This window comes from Lissotriton vulgaris, chromosome 11, assembly GCF_964263255.1.
Source record: "Lissotriton vulgaris chromosome 11, aLisVul1.2, whole genome shotgun sequence".
NCBI lineage: Eukaryota > Metazoa > Chordata > Amphibia > Caudata > Salamandridae > Lissotriton > Lissotriton vulgaris.
The window spans coordinates 401,494,347-401,516,121 of NC_141699.1; the positions used below are offsets into that span (position 1 = coordinate 401,494,347).

At 44.8% G+C, this 21,775-nt stretch overlaps 1 protein-coding gene across 1 annotated transcript in view; it reads right to left on the minus strand.

Moving 5' to 3' along the window:
* The window catches only part of YKT6 (YKT6 vesicular SNARE protein), a 118,631-nt gene that overhangs the window by 52,429 nt on the left and 44,427 nt on the right, over window positions 1-21,775 (minus strand). Inside the window, exons 4-5 of the mRNA XM_086943437.1 lie at window positions 20,103-20,203; window positions 18,519-18,623 (exon numbers count right to left, since the gene is read on the minus strand). Of these exons, the coding sequence (XP_086799563.1) occupies window positions 18,519-18,623; window positions 20,103-20,203 (206 nt within the window). The remainder of the gene's footprint in view (window positions 1-18,518; window positions 18,624-20,102; window positions 20,204-21,775) is intronic.

Here is a 21,775-nt window from a genome sequence, read left to right on the forward strand (position 1 = left end):
TGAGATAGTCGCAGCCCCTGTTGCCGCTGCAAGAACCGACGCATCCTTCACTTGCGGAACGCATCGCTCCGGTGCGGGAAAAGTACCATCGCTGCGAGTATTGTCGCAGAGCCTGTCGTCGCTGGGTGAGATCGCTGCACCGCTTGCTTGCAGACCACATCACGTCGCTGCGAGTATTGTCGCATCGAGGGGCTGCGAGAGGAGAAGATCGACGCTGCGCATCGCCGCCAACCCGAGATCGTCGGCGTCCCGAAGGTCATTCCATCGTGCCTTTGTGAGACGCTTCCTACGGAACCTGCACACCGGAATCCATACAAGGTATCGCCTCCCTCCCCATACAGACCGGATTTGTCGCAACATGCCTGCTGCGTCCAGCGGGACTGTTGCATCTCCTCCCCAGGGTCTCAGGAGTGATGCATCGCTTGTTTTTCAACGCTGCAGCTTCCATTTGGCTAAACGTGACGCAACTGTGGGTATTTTGACGCACACCCTAGAACTCTTTAAAATCATATTCTTGAACTGTGCATGCTGGATTTTTGTCATTTTGGTCTTGTGTAGTTTAGATTAAATAACTTTATTTTTCTAAACTGGTGTGGAGTACATTTGTGGTGTTTTCACTGTGCTACTGTGAGTGTTGGTACAAATACTTTACAGATTGCCTTTGATAAGCCTGTCTGCTCGTGCCAAGCTACCAAGGGGGTGAGCAGGGGTTATCTAAAAAGTGTTTCCCCCGTACCGCGACTAGAAGCAAGGGTCCCACTTTGGACATTGGAACCTACCTCTGCCAATGAGATGAATTATGTACAATTTTGGGAGGAGTGTGCATCCACTTGGATTGAATTTAGCGATGGCACTACAACACCCAGGAGGCTGTGCGCGGCCACGCCCAAGGAGGGGCAGGTGTAGGCCGTTTAAAACTGAAAATGCAGCAACTCCTTCTTACTTGCAAAGCCACAGAAGAAGGGAGCGTGCTAGGCTCTCGAAACGCGTCTGGCGATTTGGCAATAATTTAACTGAAGGGTTTTTCCTGTTTGTTTCTGCACTGGCATGCTGCATTAAAAAATGTGTTCTTACAGACTTCCGTGTGGCCAGTCTACTTTGGGCTCCTGGATTGATTGGATATATATATATATATACTGGTGGAGCAGCAATTAAAAGTTGGCATAATCATGTCTCTTAATATATTGTAACACCTTCTAAAAGTATTTTTAGAAGACTAGGCTTTAAATATGTGTCACATTTCTGTGGAACTGTGACAGCGTGTAAATAAAATAAGTAAATGAAATAACTTGTAGTACTAATCCAACAATGGACTTAGAATAATGAATACTCTTCAGTGCAAGAATTAGCATTTCAACTATAAACCAGGTGTATATTTCTTAGCATTTAGTCCACAAACATGGCATAAGGAAACAACATCAGTCTACGCGGCCTTCTTTGACTTACCTGGGCCTTCAACCTCATGAACAGAACCTTTCACTCTGAGGAGCTGAGAAGGTCTTGCATGAATGCACACTTGGTCTATTTGATCACCGAGTTATATGAGGCCTTGGCCATACAAATAAAGTTCACAATAGTAGACCATCTAACCGAATAGGACCTACCCAGGAGTAAACAAGGGTGCCTCCTAGCTTCATTATTACTACTTCATGAGTATATCAATGACCTAATGCAGATGTGCAAGTATTCACCTGAGATGTTCCAAAAAATAAATCCTGGCCCTACTGTATGAGGATCTTAGCGAGAAACATAAATGTACTGCTATTGCTTCTCAATTGAATGGCCCTATCCGGCAACAGTCAAATAACTAAGATCAATAATTAAGCCTAAAGCCCTGTCCTCTGTGGACCAATCATAATAGGCTGCCAAAAAAGATCTGCGTTGGGGAGGAGAGAATAGCCTGCAAATAAGTCACACAATTCCAACAGTTCTGGTTCAACAAATACTGTCTGTCAATGTCACAACACACTATACAAGAAGCCTGGTAAGGGCAGCTAAAGATATTGACAATTTTTCAGTAAGTGTTGTGATGGAATGTTAACTTGACTTGAAAATCATATTCCAGATAAAAGCAAAGGCAGTCCAGGCATACAATGTCTCAGCCGTAGCTTACACAACACAAGATGACTCAGTGTGAATTCTAGAAAAAGTGCTCTCCCTCTGCCAACCACTCTTTTTAGCCTACTAAAAGTACAAGGTGGGTTTTCAATTTCAATCATTTTTTATTCGGTTTTTCAGCACAGATGACTATTGTAGGAAGGGATGTTATTTTCGATGATCACCCCCTCAAGTTTTTGGACTGATGCTGCTGGTTTTCAACTCTGTAGTGCACTGGGCCCTGCTCTCCAGGCCAAAGTGTATGTGCTCTGACCCCCAAAGTACATGAACAATTGGCTAAAACCCGATTGGCTCATTTAACTTACCTATCAGTCCCTAGTTTATGGTACCAGATGTACCCAGGGGTTGTTGTAAATGTCATCAGTGGATTGCAGCAAGTGACTGAGCAACCACAGTGGCGACAAGGTGAAAACTTGCTCTAGGCCTGGTATTGCATCCTAGTCGGACAGCTTAAAAATGACAACTCAACATGGCAAAACAAACTGTTATGCTGAGTTAAATCCTTCCTTTTTAATAACCCAACTCTAGGGAAGGCCTTAGCAGCCCACCTCACCAGGTAGAATGCTTAATATTAAAAGGGAGAGGATGCTTCTTTTGTGTTCAACATACCATGACGGCAAAAATATGAAATTGCCGTTTTCAATGTAGCAAGGCCAGCGGTCCCATTGGCTAACATTGAGTTTCACTAAACATCACACTAAGCGCTATCTTTCATTTGGGACCGTCAAAGATATGACTACAAGGTATCAAGTTAATTGTTACATTAAACCTGAATCATTGCTGAGAACAGCTTTAATGTATCTTTTAATAGCAAGGTTTCCTGTCTATCTTAAGAAGTTGACATCAGGGACAAAATTCTACCCTTGCTAGGAAGAATGAAGCTTTCCCAGGAACAGAGAACAAAGAGAACTGCTGCTAGGAGGAGGCATGACCTCCTCCAGCAGGATGACTACAGGGCGGTGACCATAGATGGCTGTGCTTTAAAGAGGCTCCCGCCTCAGAGAAGCAAATGGTGATCACACCTTCGCCTGCCTGCACCTTTGAGCAAGCAGACAGGCTGGCTTCTCCTCCAGAGGAGGAAAACGATTGCAGAATTGGCATTCCTGGAGGATGTTCTGGGAATGTTCCAGGGGAGTGCCCAGGGCTTCTCACAGAGTAGGACAACTTGCGCCATTTAGGATTCGGGTACAAAGGTGTATAGTGTGTAGGGAATCCAGTAGGTCTCAAGAGGTTGTATGGAGGCTAAGTAGATAACACTAATGCTCCCTTTTGTGATAGTGTGGGCGAGCAGTTAGGCTTATCAGATGGATTTGTTAATGCATTTGTTGTACACACTGTGGCAATAAATGAGACACACACTCAATGAATAAATCCTAGACCAATTTAGAGAAATCATTCTTTGGCGTATTTATTTAATAAGACCACAAAACGTACATAGAAACAAGTACGTTTTTAAATAAAAAAACTTTTCAGTTTCAAAAGTGGACAGTCTTTGCAATGCTAACCTATGGTAGGGAAACAATAATGTGATTTTGCAGGTAAGTACACAACTTACATTTCCATTCTATGGGGTTGGAGTTTAGCATAGGGCAAGGTTCAGGAGAGCACAAACAATGCACCACCAGCGGCAGCAGAGAGCAGAGGTCAAATCTTGAGTTAGGGCCCAAGGTTAACCAATGATGACTGGGTTTGCTTGAAAACATACTGCTTGCAGGTAAGTAAAGCGGCTGCTGGGTTCAAGCTTCGGAGGTTTAGGCAAGCAAAGCGGGGCCACAATGCAGCACCAATCATACACCACCAGTGGCACAGGGGCGGCTGGGTGCATGGTGCAAACACTGTGTGGGGCACCCAATGCAAGTCAAAGGAGGAACTCTGTTTTGGAAACTGGCCGCATGTGTGGAATCGGAGGCTGGATGAAGAACACCAGTGACAGCAGAGATGGGATGCTGTGGGTCGCAGGGACACCGTTGATCGAGCTATCCAGGGCCCAGGGGCTTTGGGTGCTGGGATGTCCTTTGACGTTAGGTTTCTCTTACTGGAGCCAGTCACGATTTGGGGGGGGGGGGGGGGGGGGGGGGGGGGCTTCGGATTTACACTGTAGGCATTGTCACGGATTCCAGGAGGGATCGGCTAATGCTGGACTTGAACTCAGGATCGCTGGGGAACCTTTTCTGGACTGGTGCGCCACCTGGACTCAGGCCAGAGGCGTTGGGTGCAGAGTGGTCAGGGACTGCAGTTCCAGAGGGCACCAGAGTCCTTTGTCTTGGTTTCTTGTTTATTTATTTATTTATGAAACTTATAAAGCGCACAAATGCCCAAGGGCTTCTCGGCGCTAATAACAGTATACTAAGACTCTAGAAGGCGAGCAGCGGGGAGTTATTGATTGAATAACCATGTTTTGATTTTTCTGCGAAAAATCATCAGGGATTCGGAGGATCGCATCTCCAGGTCCAATGAGTTCCATAGTTTTGTGGTACACACCACGAAACGTCTGTCACCCCAGGAAGCCGTTCTGGTTCTAGGCACGGACATCAAGAAGGCATTGGCAGACCGTAATTGTCTATTGGGGACATGAAATTATAGGGCATTTAAAAGGAAGCGAGGTCCTTGGTTGCGGATTGCTATATAAGCAATGCACAAAGCCTTAAACTTTATTCTGTTTTTCACAGTAAGCCAATGGTAACTTTTTGTTACATGTACGATAGGCATGAACTTAGGAGTTGCTGAGAGCATTCTGGCAGCCGCATTCTGCACCAATTGCAACTTACGGATCATTTTCTGTTGGGTGTTCATAAACAACCCATTCCAATAATCCAATGAGGACATTACAAAGGCAGTGATCAATGTTCTGCCAGAACAAGGAGGTTGGTAAGGTAAGATCTTTTTGATGATTTTAATTTTATATAAGGAAGCAGATGCAATGGTATTTGCATGAGCAGCAAACGAAAGCTTTTCATCCAGAATAACTTCAAGATTTTTCACCTTAGCAACTGGATTGGGAAGAGAGCCTAGGTCAACAGGCCACCAGGAACTGGACCAGATCGGATGGAGTTTGCCAAAAATCATAACCTCCGTCTTCACTGAGTTAAGCTTGAGGCAATTTTGTGCCATCCACTTGCTGACGGCAAGCATACCCAGTTGGAAATTAGCTGCTACTCTCTCTCCATTGATTTATATTGCTAACACCAATTGGGTGTCATCAGCATAGGATGTTAGGCTCATCCCATATAGCTTGATGATTCTTGCTAAGTCCATCACATAAATGTTAAAAAGCAATGGACTCAGGGATGAGCCTTGTGGGACACCACATGGTAAGGTCATTTGGGCAGAATGATAATTGCCCAACGTGACCATTTGGGAGCGTTCGGAGAGAAAAGAAAGTAGCAGATCTCCCGCTTTATCCTGGATGCCTATAGAATTGACACGGTCGATCAAGATGTTGTGATCGACCGTGTCAAAGGCCGCTGATAGGTCCAGCAAGATAAGAACGGCTGACCCACCCTGATCCAGAATTGTTCTTATTTCGTCTGTGGCCTTGATCAAGGCTGTTTCTGTACTCTGCCCTCGGCGAAAGCCAAATTGGGTATCGTCCAGTAAAGAATGATGTTCAATATACTGGGAGATTTGAGTATTCATCAGTTTTTCGACCACCTTGGCTGCAAAGGGCAAGCTAGCAATAGGTCTGTAATTTTTAACATCCTCCGGATCTAAATGAGATTTTTTTTAGGAGGGGCTTCAACAACGTGTTTTTCCAATGGTAGGATGAATACCAGTGAGGAACATAGAGTTAAATATTTCAGTAAGAGAAGCAGCTACAATTTTTGCCACAGGAACGAGATTTGCTGGTGGGCATGGATCCTTAACTGATCCAGACTTGACTGAAGCCATAATATCCTTGACTTGGGACGTTTCAACCTTTTGAAAGGTCTTAAATGTAGACTTGGGTTCATTAGTGAGAGGGACCGAGAGACGTTTGTTAGTATGGGATGAAAAGTTGGTGTATATATCATTAACTTTCCCATAGAAATGATCAGCCAAATGATTGCAGAATTCTTGAGTAGACGGCAGGGTTGTTAGCAAAGGTAGTTTAGACAGTTTGTTACCAATTTGAAAAAGTTACTTATTAGAATTTTTGACTTGTTCTATTTGAGCTGAGTAATAGGTACTCATTTCTTTAATAATCATCTGTTTATATATCACAAGTTCTTTTTTGTCTATTGCCTTCCTTTCTGGCAAATATGCTTTTCTCCACTGTCTTTCCCAGTTCCTACATATCTGTCTTTGCTCTCTAAGGGCACTAGTGAACCATGGAGCAGATGGAGTACTTCGATTTTTGAGAATGATTTAGTAGGAACTGCCTCACTGATAGCATTGGTTAACCAGTGCGTATATGTTTCTGCAGCTAAATTGGGGTCATCTAGCCTATCATATTTTGATGTAGTTAAAAGATTGGTAAACTGTTGGTTATCAATCTCTTTTTTTGATGATTAGAACGGGTTGTTAATATGTGTCACCCTTTGAACAGGAGGTGGATTATCTATAGGAATTTCAAATATGATAGCATGGTGGTCTGACCAAGCCAGTGGTAGTACATTTTTGATTTTAACATTTACAACATTCGTAAACAGTCCATCCAACGTGTGACCTGCATCGTGGGTACTTTTAAGAACCCGTTGTGTAAGACCCAAGGATTGTACATCTGAAAGAAGGGTAGTTGTATCTCTATCAGAGAAGTCCTCTAGAGGAAAATTGAAATCACCCAATATAGTAGTGGCATTGTCTGTCGCTAGGGATTCCATTATATCGGTAATGAAGGCTAGAAATGGGGCTTTACTGCCCGGGAGCCGAAATAACAGAATACCTTTAAAGCGCTGAGAAGGTCCCAATGCAATTGAGAAGAGCATGGCCTCACAGGTAGAGGTGGGGACTTGATTTATGGTGGCTGCCAGATTTTGACGGTGTATTGTAGCTATTCCTCCATCTATTTTTAGAGCCCTGTCCTGTCTCAGGATATTATAGCCCTCTGGAACTGCTATTATTAAATCTGGGTCTGATGATGGATTAGTCTAGGTTTCCGTAATGAATAGCAGGTCCAAGTTGTTAATACTAATTAATTCTGCTATCTCTTCTTTGGGTTTACACATTGACCTGACATTAATAAGTGCTGCCTGGATGTAGTGTTTTTTTTCTTTCTGTCCCGAAGAAAAATAGATTTCGCTGGTACTAAGGTTGGTGTCTATTGTAAAAGAGCAGTAAGTACATGTCTTAATACAGGGATCAGGAGCATCATAGAATGAGAATTGATTACATTGGCAACTGACCTGCGGGCGAAGGGATAGCAGCGTCGCGCTACGGTAGCACAGATTGCTGATAGGGCATTTTTGGGCAGGGAATCTGGCCCTGGGCCCTGTCCTGGCGCGGATGGGCGCAGGCGGGCTTGCCTTTGGCGCGCCTTCAGCGCCCTCCCGCTGCGCGGATGGACAGATGTAATTGTTTGTACCGGAAGAGGTCGGGAGGGGCCAGGCTGCTAGAGCGCAACCGGCGTCCTACCCCCAAGATGGCGGCCACAGAAAGATATCGGCCCTAACAGCACCTAATCGGCTGTAAGACCTGAGGTGCTGTGGTAAGTGAAGTTACAGCAAAGTCCCCTCGGCGATAACACTTATAAAATTACCAATTCTGTTCCACAATTGGCAGACAACAATTTAAAATATTTCGTTTTCAATATTATTAAAATAGCCTTCGCGCTTCCCGGCTTCCGCCTCAGGAAGTTCTAGCCACTGTTACACTGTCTTGAGACACGTCCACTGTCCTCAGGAGTTCTGGTCTTTTTTTAAAGCAGGCAGGCCTCCCCGGAGTATTGGAGGTCACTGGCTGCAGGACAGGGTTGTTTTCTTTGCAGGGTCTTTGAAGATGCAGACAAGCTAGTAGAACTGGGGCAGTTGGCGTCTCCAGTCTTCTCTGCATGGCATCTTCTTCGCCCTCTCCCTTCTTCCGTCGGCAGGACTGGTTTCAGGATATGAGGGGGCCAACTAAATACTAGATTCAGGGGCAATTCATATCTCTGGTTTCCCTCAATCATTTTCTGCCTTTTTAGTGTCTAATTTAAGATTAAAATACACCCTTTTTCTAAAAATTGATGTTTTTAGGTTTTGGCTGGCGATGCGCTTTGCGCATGCACCAAAAAACCTATTGAGTTGTGTGTGTGGGTCGGGTATACGCCCCCTCCTCCAATTGGCTAGCTCCATAAATGGAGGCTAGCCATTGGAAGACGGGCCTGTCCGTCAATGCCGGACCAGATTCGGGGGCGTTCCCGAGAATTTTTGGCTTTTGGCTACGTCACGCGACGTCAGCCAAAAGCCGGGAACGCCCCCGAATCTGTTCCGGCATTGCCGGCACCCGCCTTCCTGCTCCGGCCGTCTTCTGCGTCTCTCCTCCCCCTTTCCCGCCCCCTCCCGCTTGTTTCCTGATGCTGGCCTCCCCCTTTCGCCGTCGCCGTGCGAAGAGCTGCTTCAGGAGCGGAGTGGAAGCAATGTTTTGTTTGTGAGTCAGGTGGACTGCACAGGCACCGCGATTTCTGTGCGGGCTTACCGGAACGCACACTACAAGGTGAATGTTGCGTAAAATGTTCACATTGTTCAGCTCATCTTAGTTACCCGCGCCCTTCCTAGCCCCTCCCCACCCGTCTACAGGACCTGCCCCCTTCCAATGCTCCTTGCACTGACTGTGTGCAGCAGTTTGATGCCCGGCTTACCTGTGTGTGGATAAAGATGCTGATCGCGTGGAGCCTGCTTCCAGGAATTCTCCCGGGTGTGCGCGACCCACTTGCTGTCTATAAACGATACTACTGCCCATTGTTGGCTCACCGGCGCGTCCGGCGTGCGCCCGCAGCCCCTCGGCCCAGTCCTTGGTGTGCTATGGGGCGGGGATGACAGAATACTCGAGGGGGGTGAGGGCAGAGGGAGGCGAGCGTTGCTACAACTAAAGAGCCACAGGCTTTCGGCACAGCCTCGGCGTCCCTGGCAATCGCCGGACCCGGCCAGACGAGTTGTTGGGCGGTATATAAAAGGGCCAGGGCCGCGCCGGGGAGGGCGTCTTCTCTGCTCTGCCTGAGGCGCGGAACCCAGCGGAGGACGGGGTGAAGGAGGAGGCAACCGCCGCCCGACTCGGCCCTCACCCTAGGAAAGCTGTGATGCCCCCCATAGACAAGTAGGAAACTCCGACCAGCCATGGCCGACTCCCTCCGGCGGCTGAAGAACGGGGCGCTGTGCAAGTACATGCAGGAGAAACTGGACGACTGGTACCAAGACTACCACGTAAGTCTGACTGGAGCCGCCCGTTGGTGAGGGAAGGGCGGTGACGTGCGTGCGCCCCGGGGAGCATGCACCGCGTCTGAAGCCTGCAGCGGTGCCCACATGCAACCCTGAGTAGGCGACTTCTAATTTTTTTAGCCAAAGCTCTTGATATGTCTTAATTCTCCCATAGAAAATGACCATCATTTTAATTAAGTCAATCGATAAATCGAATCTGTTCTTTTCTGCATCCAACTTCTCCATCTACTGCTACCAAAATGTTGAGATGTATGTGTGATTGGTTTCTGGATGGTGGACGGGCGCTTGAGTGCAAAGACTTTTCAATTTTCATGCATACATTGGAATTCTGGAAGTCGACGACTTGGACTAACAGGCAACTGCTCGTGTCTGCAGCAACCGCCACACTTTATCATTATATGAAGTTATATAAAATTTGCTGAAGATACTTAGCAAAATATGAACATATCTCCACACAGAGCCTTGCATACACATTCATCTCTTTGAAAAATAATTTTAGTAATCCTGGCAGTGTATGACGGACGTTTAGTAGTACAGAATTTGGCTATGCTTTTCTATAAATGCACTCGCCGTTTTCTTTCTGCGTTTTCAGATGTGTGGTAACAGGTGTTTTAACGCGACGCGCGTTATCTGGGCCGTGTTGACGTTCCACTGCAGAGTTTAATATTCCTGCAGTGATTTCACGGGGGAAAAAGTTAGATAAGATCGGCAAACAGTAGTAACCTCTTCCCGAGGGGGCGTGGCACGAGCAGACCTTTATTTCCGCAGGGCGGGCTCTAATTTCATGTCCAGGAGGGGGAGTGTTGGATTTCGTCATGCAGGTGAAATCTTTTACCGTTTACAAACGGTAGCCTCAGTTGTAACGCTTCATCTCTCAAGCGTACACACTTGACATTCACTAAAATAAAACATACAAATGCCAATGCATTATCTTTCTTTGCACGTTAATTACTTGGTCCACATGGCTGCATGATTTATGCATGGTGCACGTAAATAAATTATATTTTGCCACATACGTTACAGAATACTACATATTGGAAAGCACACGAGTTTAAGAGTACTACTGTTCGTACTAACCTGAAAAAGTGCAAGTGCTCGGAATAAGGAATGGACATAAATAGCTATAGGTGTGTGTTTTCGAAACATATCTGATCTGCAATAATAATTTGAAGACGGGCCTGTCCGTCAATGCCGGACCAGATTCGGGGGAGTTCCCGAGAATTTTTGGCTTTTGGCTACGTCACGCGACGTCAGCCAAAAGCCGGGAACGCCCCCGAATCTGTTCCGGCATTGCCGGCACCCGCCTTCCTGCTCCGGCCGTCTTCTGCGTCTCTCCTCCCCCTTTCCCGCCCCCTCCCGCTTGTTTCCTGATGCTGGCCTCCCCCTTTCGCCGTCGCCGTGCGAAGAACTGCTTCAGGAGCGGAGTGGAAGCAATGTTTTGTTTGTGAGTCAGGTGGACTGCAAAGGCACCGCGATTTCTGTGCGGGCTTACCGGAACGCACACTACAAGGTGAATGTTGCGTAAAATGTTCACATTGTTCAGCTCATCTTTGTTACCCGCGCCCTTCCTAGCCCCTCCCCACCCGTCTACAGGACCTGCCCCCTTCCACTGCTCCTTGCACTGACTGTGTGCAGCAGTTTGATGCCCGGCCTACCTGTGTGTGGATAAAGATGCTGATCGCGTGGAGCCTGCTTCCAGGAATTCTCCCGGGTGTGCGCGACCCACTTGCTGTCTATAAACGATACTACTGCCCATTGTTGGCTCACCGGCGCGTCCGGCGTGCGCCCGCAGCCCCTCGGCCCAGTCCTTGGTGTGCTAAGGGGCGGGGATGACAGAATACTCGAGGGGGGTGAGGGCAGAGGGAGGCGAGCGTTGCTACAACTAAAGAGCCACAGGCTTTCGGCACAGCCTCGGCATCCCTGGCAATCGCCGGATCCGACCAGACGAGTTGTTGGGCGGTATATAAAAGGGCCAGGGCCGCGCCGGGGAGGGCGTCTTCTCTGCTCTGCCTGAGGCGCGGAACCCAGCGGAGGGAGAGGTGAAGGAGGAGGCAACCGCCGCCCGACTCGGCCCTCACCCTAGGAAAGCTGGGATGCCCCCCATAGAGAAGTAGGAAACTCCGACCAGCCATGGCCGACTCCCTCCGGCGGCTGAAGAACGGGGCGCTGTGCAAGTACATGCAGGAGAAACTGGACGACTGGTACCAAGACTACCACGTAAGTCTGACTGGAGCCGCCCGTTGGTGAGGGAAGGGCGGTGACGTGCGTGCGCCCCGGGGAGCATGCCCCGCGTCTGAAGCCTGCAGCGGTGCCCACATGCAACCCTGAGTAGGCGACTTCTAATTTTTTTAGCCAAAGCTCTTGATATGTCTTAATTCTCCCATAGAAAATGACCATCATTTTAATTAACTCAATCGATAAATCGAATCTGTTCTTTTCTGCATCCAACCTCTCCATCTACTGCTACCAAAATGTTGAGATGTATGTGTGATTGGTTTCTGGATGGTGGACGGGCGCTTGAGTGCAAAGACTTTTCAATTTTCATGCATACATTGGAATTCTGGAAGTCGACGACTTGGACTAACAGGCAACTGCTAGCGTCTGCAGCAACCGCCGCACTTTATCATTATATGAAGTTATATAAAATTTGCTGAAGATACTTAGCAAAATATGAACATATCTCCACACAGAGCCTTGAATACACATTCATCTCTTTGAAAAATAATTTTAGTAATCCTGGCAGTGTATGACGGACGTTTAGTAGTACAGAATTTGGCTATGCTTTTCTATAAATGCACTCGCCGTTTTCAGATGTGTGGTAACAGGTGTTTTAACGCGACGCGCGTTATCTGGGCCGTGTTGACGTTCCACTGCAGAGTTTAATATTCCTGCAGTGATTTCACGGGGAAAAAGTTAGATAAGATCGGCAAACAGTAGTAATCTCTTCCCGAGGGGGCGTGGCACGAGCAGACCTTTATTTCCGCAGGGCGGGCTCTAATTTCATGTCCAGGAGGGGGAGTGTTGGATTTCGTCATGCAGGTGAAATCTTTTACCGTTTACAAACGGTAGCCTCAGTTGTAACGCTTCATCTCTCAAGCGTACACACTTGACATTCACTAAAATAAAACATACAAATGCCAATGCATTATCTTTCTTTGCACGTTAATTACTTGGTCCACATGGCTGCATGATTTATGCATGGTGCACGTAAATAAATTATATTTTGCCACATACGTTACAGAATACTACATATTGGAAAGCACACGAGTTTAAGAGTACTACTGTTCGTACTAACCTGAAAAAGTGCAAGTGCTCGGAATAAGGAATGGACATAAATAGCTATAGGTGTGTGTTTTCGAAACATATCTGATCTGCAATAATAATTTGTTAGCATGTTCCTTCTCCAAAAATCCCTTGTCATATCACGATACGCAAGTTGGTAATTGTTTTGTATTTGAATTATGTTTCTTAAACAAGATAGATTAGCTGAATACATTTCGTTCAAATTAGGACTATTAGTGTCTTGCTGCAACTGAATACATTTTTAATTTACAAATGAGGGTTTGTAATGTTTAGATTAGTGAATCACTTACCAGATGGACACGCATCTCTCTCTAAACGTGATATGCAACAAATGTAATAGCCCCAATCATTTTTACTGTTAAAAAAATCAGTACTACCGTCCTACTTTATCACCATTTATCTACCTTGGTCTCTGCTCTTCAGTTGGTTTTAAATCAAATCAATTCAGTTCAGTTTCTTGATAAGGCAGTTCTTACCTCTTCTTTTTTTTTTTTTTAAAGAAAAGAATGCAGTGAACACCTAATGCAGAACATGAGTAGGGCACCCATGCAGCGATTTAACCTTGTTTTTTTAATAACGTGCTCTTATGTTAGATGCTTTCCCCTGGTCAAACAGCAAGCGAGTAGACCATTGTAAAACCAGATGATACAACGGTTCTGCCAATATAGGGCAGACAAGAAATGAAAGGACTGCATGGGCAGATCCAACTGGCCATTACATTCAACTTTGTTATGAAAGCAGCTAACCTATAAGCATGATATACAATATAGATGTGCAGTTGTCAAATTGGTTAAAATTGACACACTTTACTAAAATAAGGAGATATCTTTCTTAAAAAACTGTATTATGGGTAGCCATACCCGATTTCAAGTTATTGGCATATAAACGTCCTAACATGAAACATTTGTTTCACAGTTTTTTCCCAGTCCGTTCGGGGTGTAAGAGAAAAAGATAGGAATTTAAAATGTGATTGATCTCCTCACAAATCCCCCTTCCTATTTGGTGGTGGAGTATGGATCATATATCACTTCAGAGTGCAACTTTTTTAGCTATAGAAACTGTGTCTTGTAGACAAATTTGACTTGGTCCAAACCCCTGCCATTACTACACACCAAAGAACATTCAGCTCAGGCCATTACTGGTGCATTCAGTATAAATGGGAATAATGCAAAATTGGAGCATTGCTCCAAAATCTTCCAGACAATGCTGCTGTGTGTGCAGTACAGACACAGGAGGGGTCACCAAAAGCTGCCTGGGTTGCTTCAATCCCACTACAGGATATAAATTTTATGAACAAGCAAGTTGGGTGCATTTTTGTTTCCAATTTTACTTCTGTTACTGCCAACGAAAAAATAAACAATTGTATTAGAATACCAGCTAGTCCTAATCCACGGGCACACTCAGCAGATACAATCCTGCATGAGCCGTAAATATCTTTATTTGTGGGCCTGTCTGCTGGAAGGCCAGATTTTGATGATTTAGACCTCTTAGTAAAACAGCTGACTTACTACAGGCTAGGCCTCCTCATCCACACTTTCAAGACACTACATAACACTGGCCCAGCATACCTCACCAATCGCATCTGCCTTCACAAACCCTACAGAAACCTCTGCTCGCCCTACTTGCACAAATTCACTCATACAGAAAACCAGATCCGGCGGTTGAGCCTTCTCCTACATCGCCCCAAAAGCATGGAACGATCCGCAGATACACCTAAGAGCCTCCTCCTCATTTCTTGAATTCCGCAAGAAGCTGAAGATCTGACTTTTTGAGTAGTGCCACTAGGCCCTAGGTGTGGTTAGAATCGCACCTGCTCAGTGACAAGATACCCTCCCGGGTAACAGCGCGCTTTACAAATCTGCATAATTTAAAATAACCTCGCAGAATAAATTGGAATGAAAGGCTGTAGTTAGAAACACAGAAATGAAAGAACATTTTCACCCTTTGGTACAAAGATACATTTTTGTAGACAAAATGCTGTTGTTTGGACTTGCAATGCTGTCTAAGTTGTTAGCCATTATAAAGGCTGCAGCAGTATTGTTACATTATAAAAGGCTGCTCCACTTACAGTGTGGTAGAAATAGGTTTGCCAGTGTTAACTTGGGTACATAAAATAATTTACAGCAGCGTCAGTTGCCTTTGTGCTTATTAGAGAAGTTAGTAGAATGTGCTGAGTTCCTTTTCCTGTTATAGCTGCATGAGTGAGTTCAAGTCATTGGTTGTGATCAAGACAGTTCCAAAATGTATGGAATTTGTGTGTCTTCCATGCACTTTTTGCTGTGCATTTACTTTGGAAGACTTGCATTTCGAATCTTGGGTGATGATGACATGGGGTAACAAATTATCTAGAGGATACGCTGGTGTGTGAGTTGGTTAGCATGATATCTTCACATGGCTACCACTCACCTTTTGGCACTACACAAATACTCTCTCATGTTCTTTTGTCAAAGATTCCAGGAGATTTTTGCAGTTATCATGCACAAGTAACTGAGGTCAAGTTTTTGACAGAAGATCTATCAACAATAGGTTACATTGTTTCAGATTATCTTGGAATTTAATTTTCTACAGTACAGTTGTATGACCATGTAGTGGATATCACCTGCACATACCAGGCGTCTGAATATTGAGTAGTAGAAGGGCAGTGTTAAGATTCATGATTCTCTCTCCCCTGCACAATGGCCTCTTTACTATCCTAACAGATTATGTTGTCGACGCCGAGACTCGACCCTGGCCCCCCAGCTCCATAATGTCCGTGTTCCCGTTCCTTCCCGCATCCCCCTCTCCCCCCCCCCCCGCTGTCCGTGTCTCCGGCCGTCTGTCCCACCTCATTTACATTAGAACATCTTCAGTCCTGCTCTTTAATAACCAGCTTCCGCAACAACTCCCCGTGCCAAGTCCTCACACACACTCTTTACATAAAACGATATTCTGCTGCCATTGGAATTTCGTGTGCCCCTGTTGCCTGCTTGTGCCTCTGTGTGCCCCTGTTGCCTGCTTGTGCCTCCGTTTTCGTGCCCCTGTTGCCTGCTTGTGCCTCCGTGTGCCCCTGTTGCCTGCTTGTGCCTCCGTGTGCCCCTGTTGCCTGCTTGTGCCTCCGTGTGCCCCTGTTGCCTGCTTGTGCCTCCGTGTGCCCCTGTTGCCTGCTTGTGCTGTGTGGGTGTGTGTGGGAAGCTTTGTGTGGCTGTGTGTGTAGGAAGCTTTGTGTGGCTGTGTGTGTGGGGGGCTTTGTGTGGCTGTGTGTGTGGGGGGCTCTGTGTGGGGGACTCTGTGTGGGTGGGCTCTGTGTGTGTGTTTGTGTGTGTCATTTGCGAGAGATCAAGCTAGTGGCATTGTAAATGACAATGCCATTTATTTATGTTAAAAAAAACATAAATAAAAATAATGGCAAGAGCAATGCCAATAGCTCTAACTTTAACAAAGGCAAAACCATTGCATTGTAAATGCTTGTTTTTATTGTTCTATGTTTCTTACTTATTTACTGTTTTGGTACTCCTAAATGCTTTACACATGTTTCTTTGATAAAGCCTGACTGCTCTGTGTCACAGCTACTGAGGCTGAGCTATGGGTTTTATAAAAGAAGCCTAACTGGACATGATAAAGACTGACATTATTACATGGTGAGGTCTCACATCTATACCACATAATGGGTATTATCAGCTCCACCCTCTTCAAAACCTACATGACTCCACTCACAGACATCATCAGATCACATAACATCAACATCATCTCCTTAGCCAATGACACCCAACTCGTCCTCTCACTCTCAGCAAACCCAACCAGACAAAAAACAACTTCCGCAACTACATGAAGAACCTAGTGACATGGATGAAAGACAACTGCCTCAAGTTGGACACGAACATAACTTCGGTAGATATAATGCCCTTTGGAATGACTCCTGGTAACCGCCGGAGTTCAGACCTACCCCCACACAAAAAGACCATGCCCGCAACCTCGGCTTCATACTAGACAGAGAACTCTCTAGGAGACGCAAAGTCAACTCCGTCACACCCACCAGCTTCAACACCATCCACATGTTCCAAAAGATTTTCAGAAGGCTTCCCACACACACCAAGAAAACTGTGACGTAGGCCCTCATCAGCAGGAGACTCGACTATGGCAATGCACCTGATACAGGCACAAACTCTGAACTCATGCAAAGACTCCAGACTTATCCTAAAGAATGCAGCAGCCAGACTTATCCTCAACTTCCCCAAGAGAATACACATCACCCAACTCCTCAAAGACCTCCACTGACTCCCCATTCACCAGAGATGCCAATTCAAGCTCCTGACCCATGCATGCAAAGCCCTCCACAACATCGGACCACACTACATGAACCACAGCCTCACTTTCCACCAAGTCACCAGAAACCTGCGTTCGCACACCTCGCCCTTTCACAGACCACACGCATCCGCCATAGCCGCAGGGGAGGACATTTGTTCTCTCACCTCGCCGCCAAGGCATTGGACACCCTCCCTCTCCACCTGCATACCTCACCCTCGATCAACCACTTCAGGGAGGGACTCAAGACCTGGCTCTTCAACTGAGACCTGCAGCATAGCGCCTTTATAAATAACCCCCACCCCTCCCGGGGTGATAATTAGCCCTCAATGAATATTATTTGATTGATTGATTGATAATAAATCACTTTCCTACAAATACTACCATCAAATGCAAATAAGACGACAACACTATCATACATCCACTTCCTTCCCTCTCTTGTCCTTCTTGACCTGGCCCATGTTCTCACCATCAATACTCCGCAAGTAGCTAGAAAGTTTCTTTTCCAATGGAATACCATCAGCAAATACTTAATCTTATTTAAAACGTTTAACTAGGCATTATCATCTACTGACTTGCCCTGGTCATATAGTTTGAAGCTTTTAAAGGATGTTCATTACACTTAAGTAGTTTCAGGTACAAGAGTTTTTAATTTTCTGTGGACAGATATCTGTTGCTTTGTAAAGTCTTGATCCATCTTCTGTGAATTCTTGATTAGTTTCTCAATCCTCAATATCTGCCAATGTTTACCGAGTCGATAAAAATCACGCCGAGGAAAACAATGATGAGAGATGCTCTAAAAAGAAGTGCATAAATAATTGGCGGAGCTACTCAAGGAATCTTGGTAAGAACATCCCTAAATTAGAGATAAAATACCAGATAGACAGCCCATACAAGTGAAGAACTATAATAGGAAGAGAGGCAAATATGCAAGGAATATTTCCTTGATGAGCAAAGGAGAGAGGTGATGGCAATGACAAGAGTGCATGTGCCGGAGCTAAACCAAGTGAAAGTGTGCAGGAATATACACAAGAACCAAAAGAGTGTTGCAATAAACATGCTCCGGTATCAGTGCTCCACATATTAGCTGAATGGCACAGATGCCAGGTGAGAGATAAGATTTTAGGGGATCCATCAGCCACATATGATCCAATGGTTCTGGTGAATTAACGTTCTCTTCAACCCATAAACAGAAATACCAAAAGTGATGAGAATATTTATTAAAAAAGCTATGGTGCTTGAAAGAGAACATACGGAGCTTCAAGGAAGGATGATAGCAGTACATCATATACCAATTAGAATCTTCACTATGAGCCACAATGTGAAAATTGAGACCTTTCACAAAGTCGTCATGTGCTATCCAGAAAAAAACACTCAAATATAAAGACAGAACTACAGACATCTGCATTTTCAACCTTAACCAAAAAGCAGAAAAGTGACAACGTAATACAACAATAGAATACAGACTGATGTTGAATGGCTTACTTGATATTTACTGAGGTAGCTGTCCAGGCCTGCGTAGGTGATGGTAGCTGGAGACCCAGAAGGCCAGTCTATTCTCTCCACCTGAGTGGAGAACTCATCAAGAACCTGGCAGACCATTTGGAAACAAAGCACGTATTACTGAAGGATTTCACAGATTTGAACAATGCACATGTGTTTTCTCCAATCACAGACTTTGTTTGGGGCCCCAATTCTTCATTTGAGACCTGGATGACACAAATTTGTTCCTCCAATTTCCAACTCTACTTTCTCAATAACCAGTGACTAGCTCTAGCCTCCTAACTACCACATACTTAGCTGTGCATGTAGTTTATCTTATTTCCTAACAGTGAAGGAAATAAATGAAAGCGCCAATACTTTATAACCATTTAAGTTGTGTAATTCCATTGGTTTTTAGGTCATCTGACCCATTTCTGATGCAGAAGCAAACACAAGCAAATCAGGCATGCCGCTGCACAAAGTAATAGTCTAGTCTGCATTTCAAGGCCCTAGGCAGAGGAGCACAAGCCACATCAGAAGTGGTTTGGGCTTTTTCCAGGCACCATCGGTGAGATGCACTTTGTGTCTCAAAGGCAGCAGGCTGAAACCCAAATGCTGATATTCACTACCACTTATGAAGAAACACTAAGACAGCAAAAGATAGATTATTGAGAAAATATATTTTAGATTCGGACTTTGCAGCTCTACTGGCACCTATCTAAAACTTGGACGGTGCAGATATATCTCATCATAATTTACAATAGTTTTTAGGAATTCAAGTTCCAGTTTATCCACCCATTAACAGTCTAAAAATCTAGGATTCAATGAGGTTTCGGCTTTTCATGTTTACACTATCTGGGTCCATATTGTAAAATGGTTTGCAAGTACCAGAAAGGTGAATTTAAGTTTGGTACAGACATGTATGAGGTAGGGAGAAATCTTTATCATCCTGGGAGACTTGATTAGTGCACATTTTAGTAGTAAACATCCCCAGCAAAGGCCACAGGCTTCTTTGAGCCTGGCTGGCCTTATTTGCTTGTTTGCTAACGTCAATACTGTGTCACAGAAACAAAGAATAACATTCTTGAAGTGCAGAACAAAAGACCTGGTCTTTAACCTTCATGAGGGCTGGAGGTTACTTCATGAAACTCTGGTACCTTTGCTGGTTGGTAACACAAAGATTTATTCTATCATGTTTTGCTAATTAATTACATTAATTGCACTATTTTTTTCTTTTTCATAGTTACTACAACTATACACGTTATCAGCACTAGATTAAGACATTGATTTTAATAAAAGTTAAAAATATATCCATATTGTGGATTCTTGCGTATGTCCATTCAAGGTGAAAGGTGTTCGAAACTCACTAACTAAAACATAATCCTGTAAGTCTCACAGGACTGATCGTTGCCCAGAATGCTCCTGATGTAAGTGCAGGTGGTTCATGGATTATAGTCCACCAGGTTTACTGTCTCTCGTTGGTAAGTTGCCATTGAGCCTTCACTTTGCTAGAGGTTTATAGGAAGCTTAATCCTGGGCTGTAGTTTGCAGAGAACTACTAAAAGCGTATCATCCCATCCTACTTACCTTGTCCAGCAGGGTAAAACAGACTCGGGGAGGGTATTCGTTATCTGCAATGACCACACCAGCTAGGGAGTCGTTCCGAACACACACATGGCACAGATACTCTGAAAGAGAGAGCAAACAGTGGATGCAAAAGTTTTGGGTAACCAACACAACAGGAGCAGGAGCTGTTATCATAACCAATGGAACATAAAAGTACGACCCGGGTAAGCTAAACCCATCTTCTCACGGGTGGGTGCTGCATCGCAGGGGCAGGCACCAACAGGCAGTACCAGACTTCGAGAAATGTCCTTGTCCGTTCGCCTTGGTATCTAGAAAACAATTAGGGTTGAGGTGCTTGATCTATTTACTTGATAAAAGTGGAGTACATTAGTTTTCCAGAAATGGTGTCCCTTTGAACTTCTATAATCTCAGCATGCCTTGAATCTTTGACAGCAATGCGGTCAGAGACCTGCCTCATACCTCTGCCATGTTTATTTTCTGTGTAAGGTTAAGGAAATGAATCAGTTGATTGATGTAAAGCATAGAAAAGGAAATGCCTAAATTTGTGAAGGGCGTATATGTTTTATTCTCTGTGCATTTATTCAGGTAGTACTAACCTGATTTTAATGGTTCATTGTTAGACCTGTCAGCCCTTTGGGGTGGTCCCTCCATTTATTTATTTATTTTTGTTCCCTTACTGCCTCCTAACCTTTGTTTTTTATGTCCACTGGGATTTTATTTTAAATTTTATTGCATATTTGACTGCTTTTCATTAACCTCTCTCTGAAAAGGCTGGCATGGCTACGGAGCAGCCAGTCTCATGACTACGAAGTGGCGCCACATCAACAGCAATAGCCACAACCAGTTCTGATACACTATTCAGCAGAATGTCACTTGAAGAGACTTTAGGCACGCACTTCTAATTTAAAGAAGTAATACAAGAAGGCAGAGTGGTGATGGCTAAAAGTTGTGTTGGGGATGACCGGGCCCAGGACATAGGACCACTTGGCAGCACTGCAGTCATACGTTAGGACTTGTACGGCAGACAGACTTGGAGAAAAGCATATCCAATATCACTTGAATTACATTTGGCAGGCTGACACGACTGAAGTACAGTGAGTAACATGACAGGATTGCCTGTGAGAGGTCTATAGGGCAGAGTAAGGCTCAGTCACATGACTGAAAGGCACAGTGAATAATATCATGTCAGTATCAACTCTCATATGCCAGAAAATATGTGGGAAGAATCAGCCACATGTCAGTCTTGCAAATGAAAGGGCAACAGAGTCAGTCATGTCTCAAGCACCCATCCGAGATCGGAGTGATCTCAGCCCAACATCACTGCACCACATAGAAAATTAAGTCCCAATAATTCTAACATAAAGAGAAGAAAACCTAAAATATATATATCGCACTCTTACTCTTTACACTTACTGTAAAGAAAAAAAAAAGTTGAGTTGAGATCTGGAGGACCTAGTATATTTATGAAGTTACTCGACCTGTGGTTCTAGTTATACTCGTTGATTTTTCAAGCCAAGAGCATATTAGTTTACTATACCATACTACTACTGCCAATTGCGGGAGTTTAATTTTTTGTTTAGTAACCATAATTTCCTTTTACTTTTGTTCTAAGCCCAATAGGTCATAACTCAACAGAATAGTTCTTTTCCCAGCAATTAATTTTTAAATGTTAT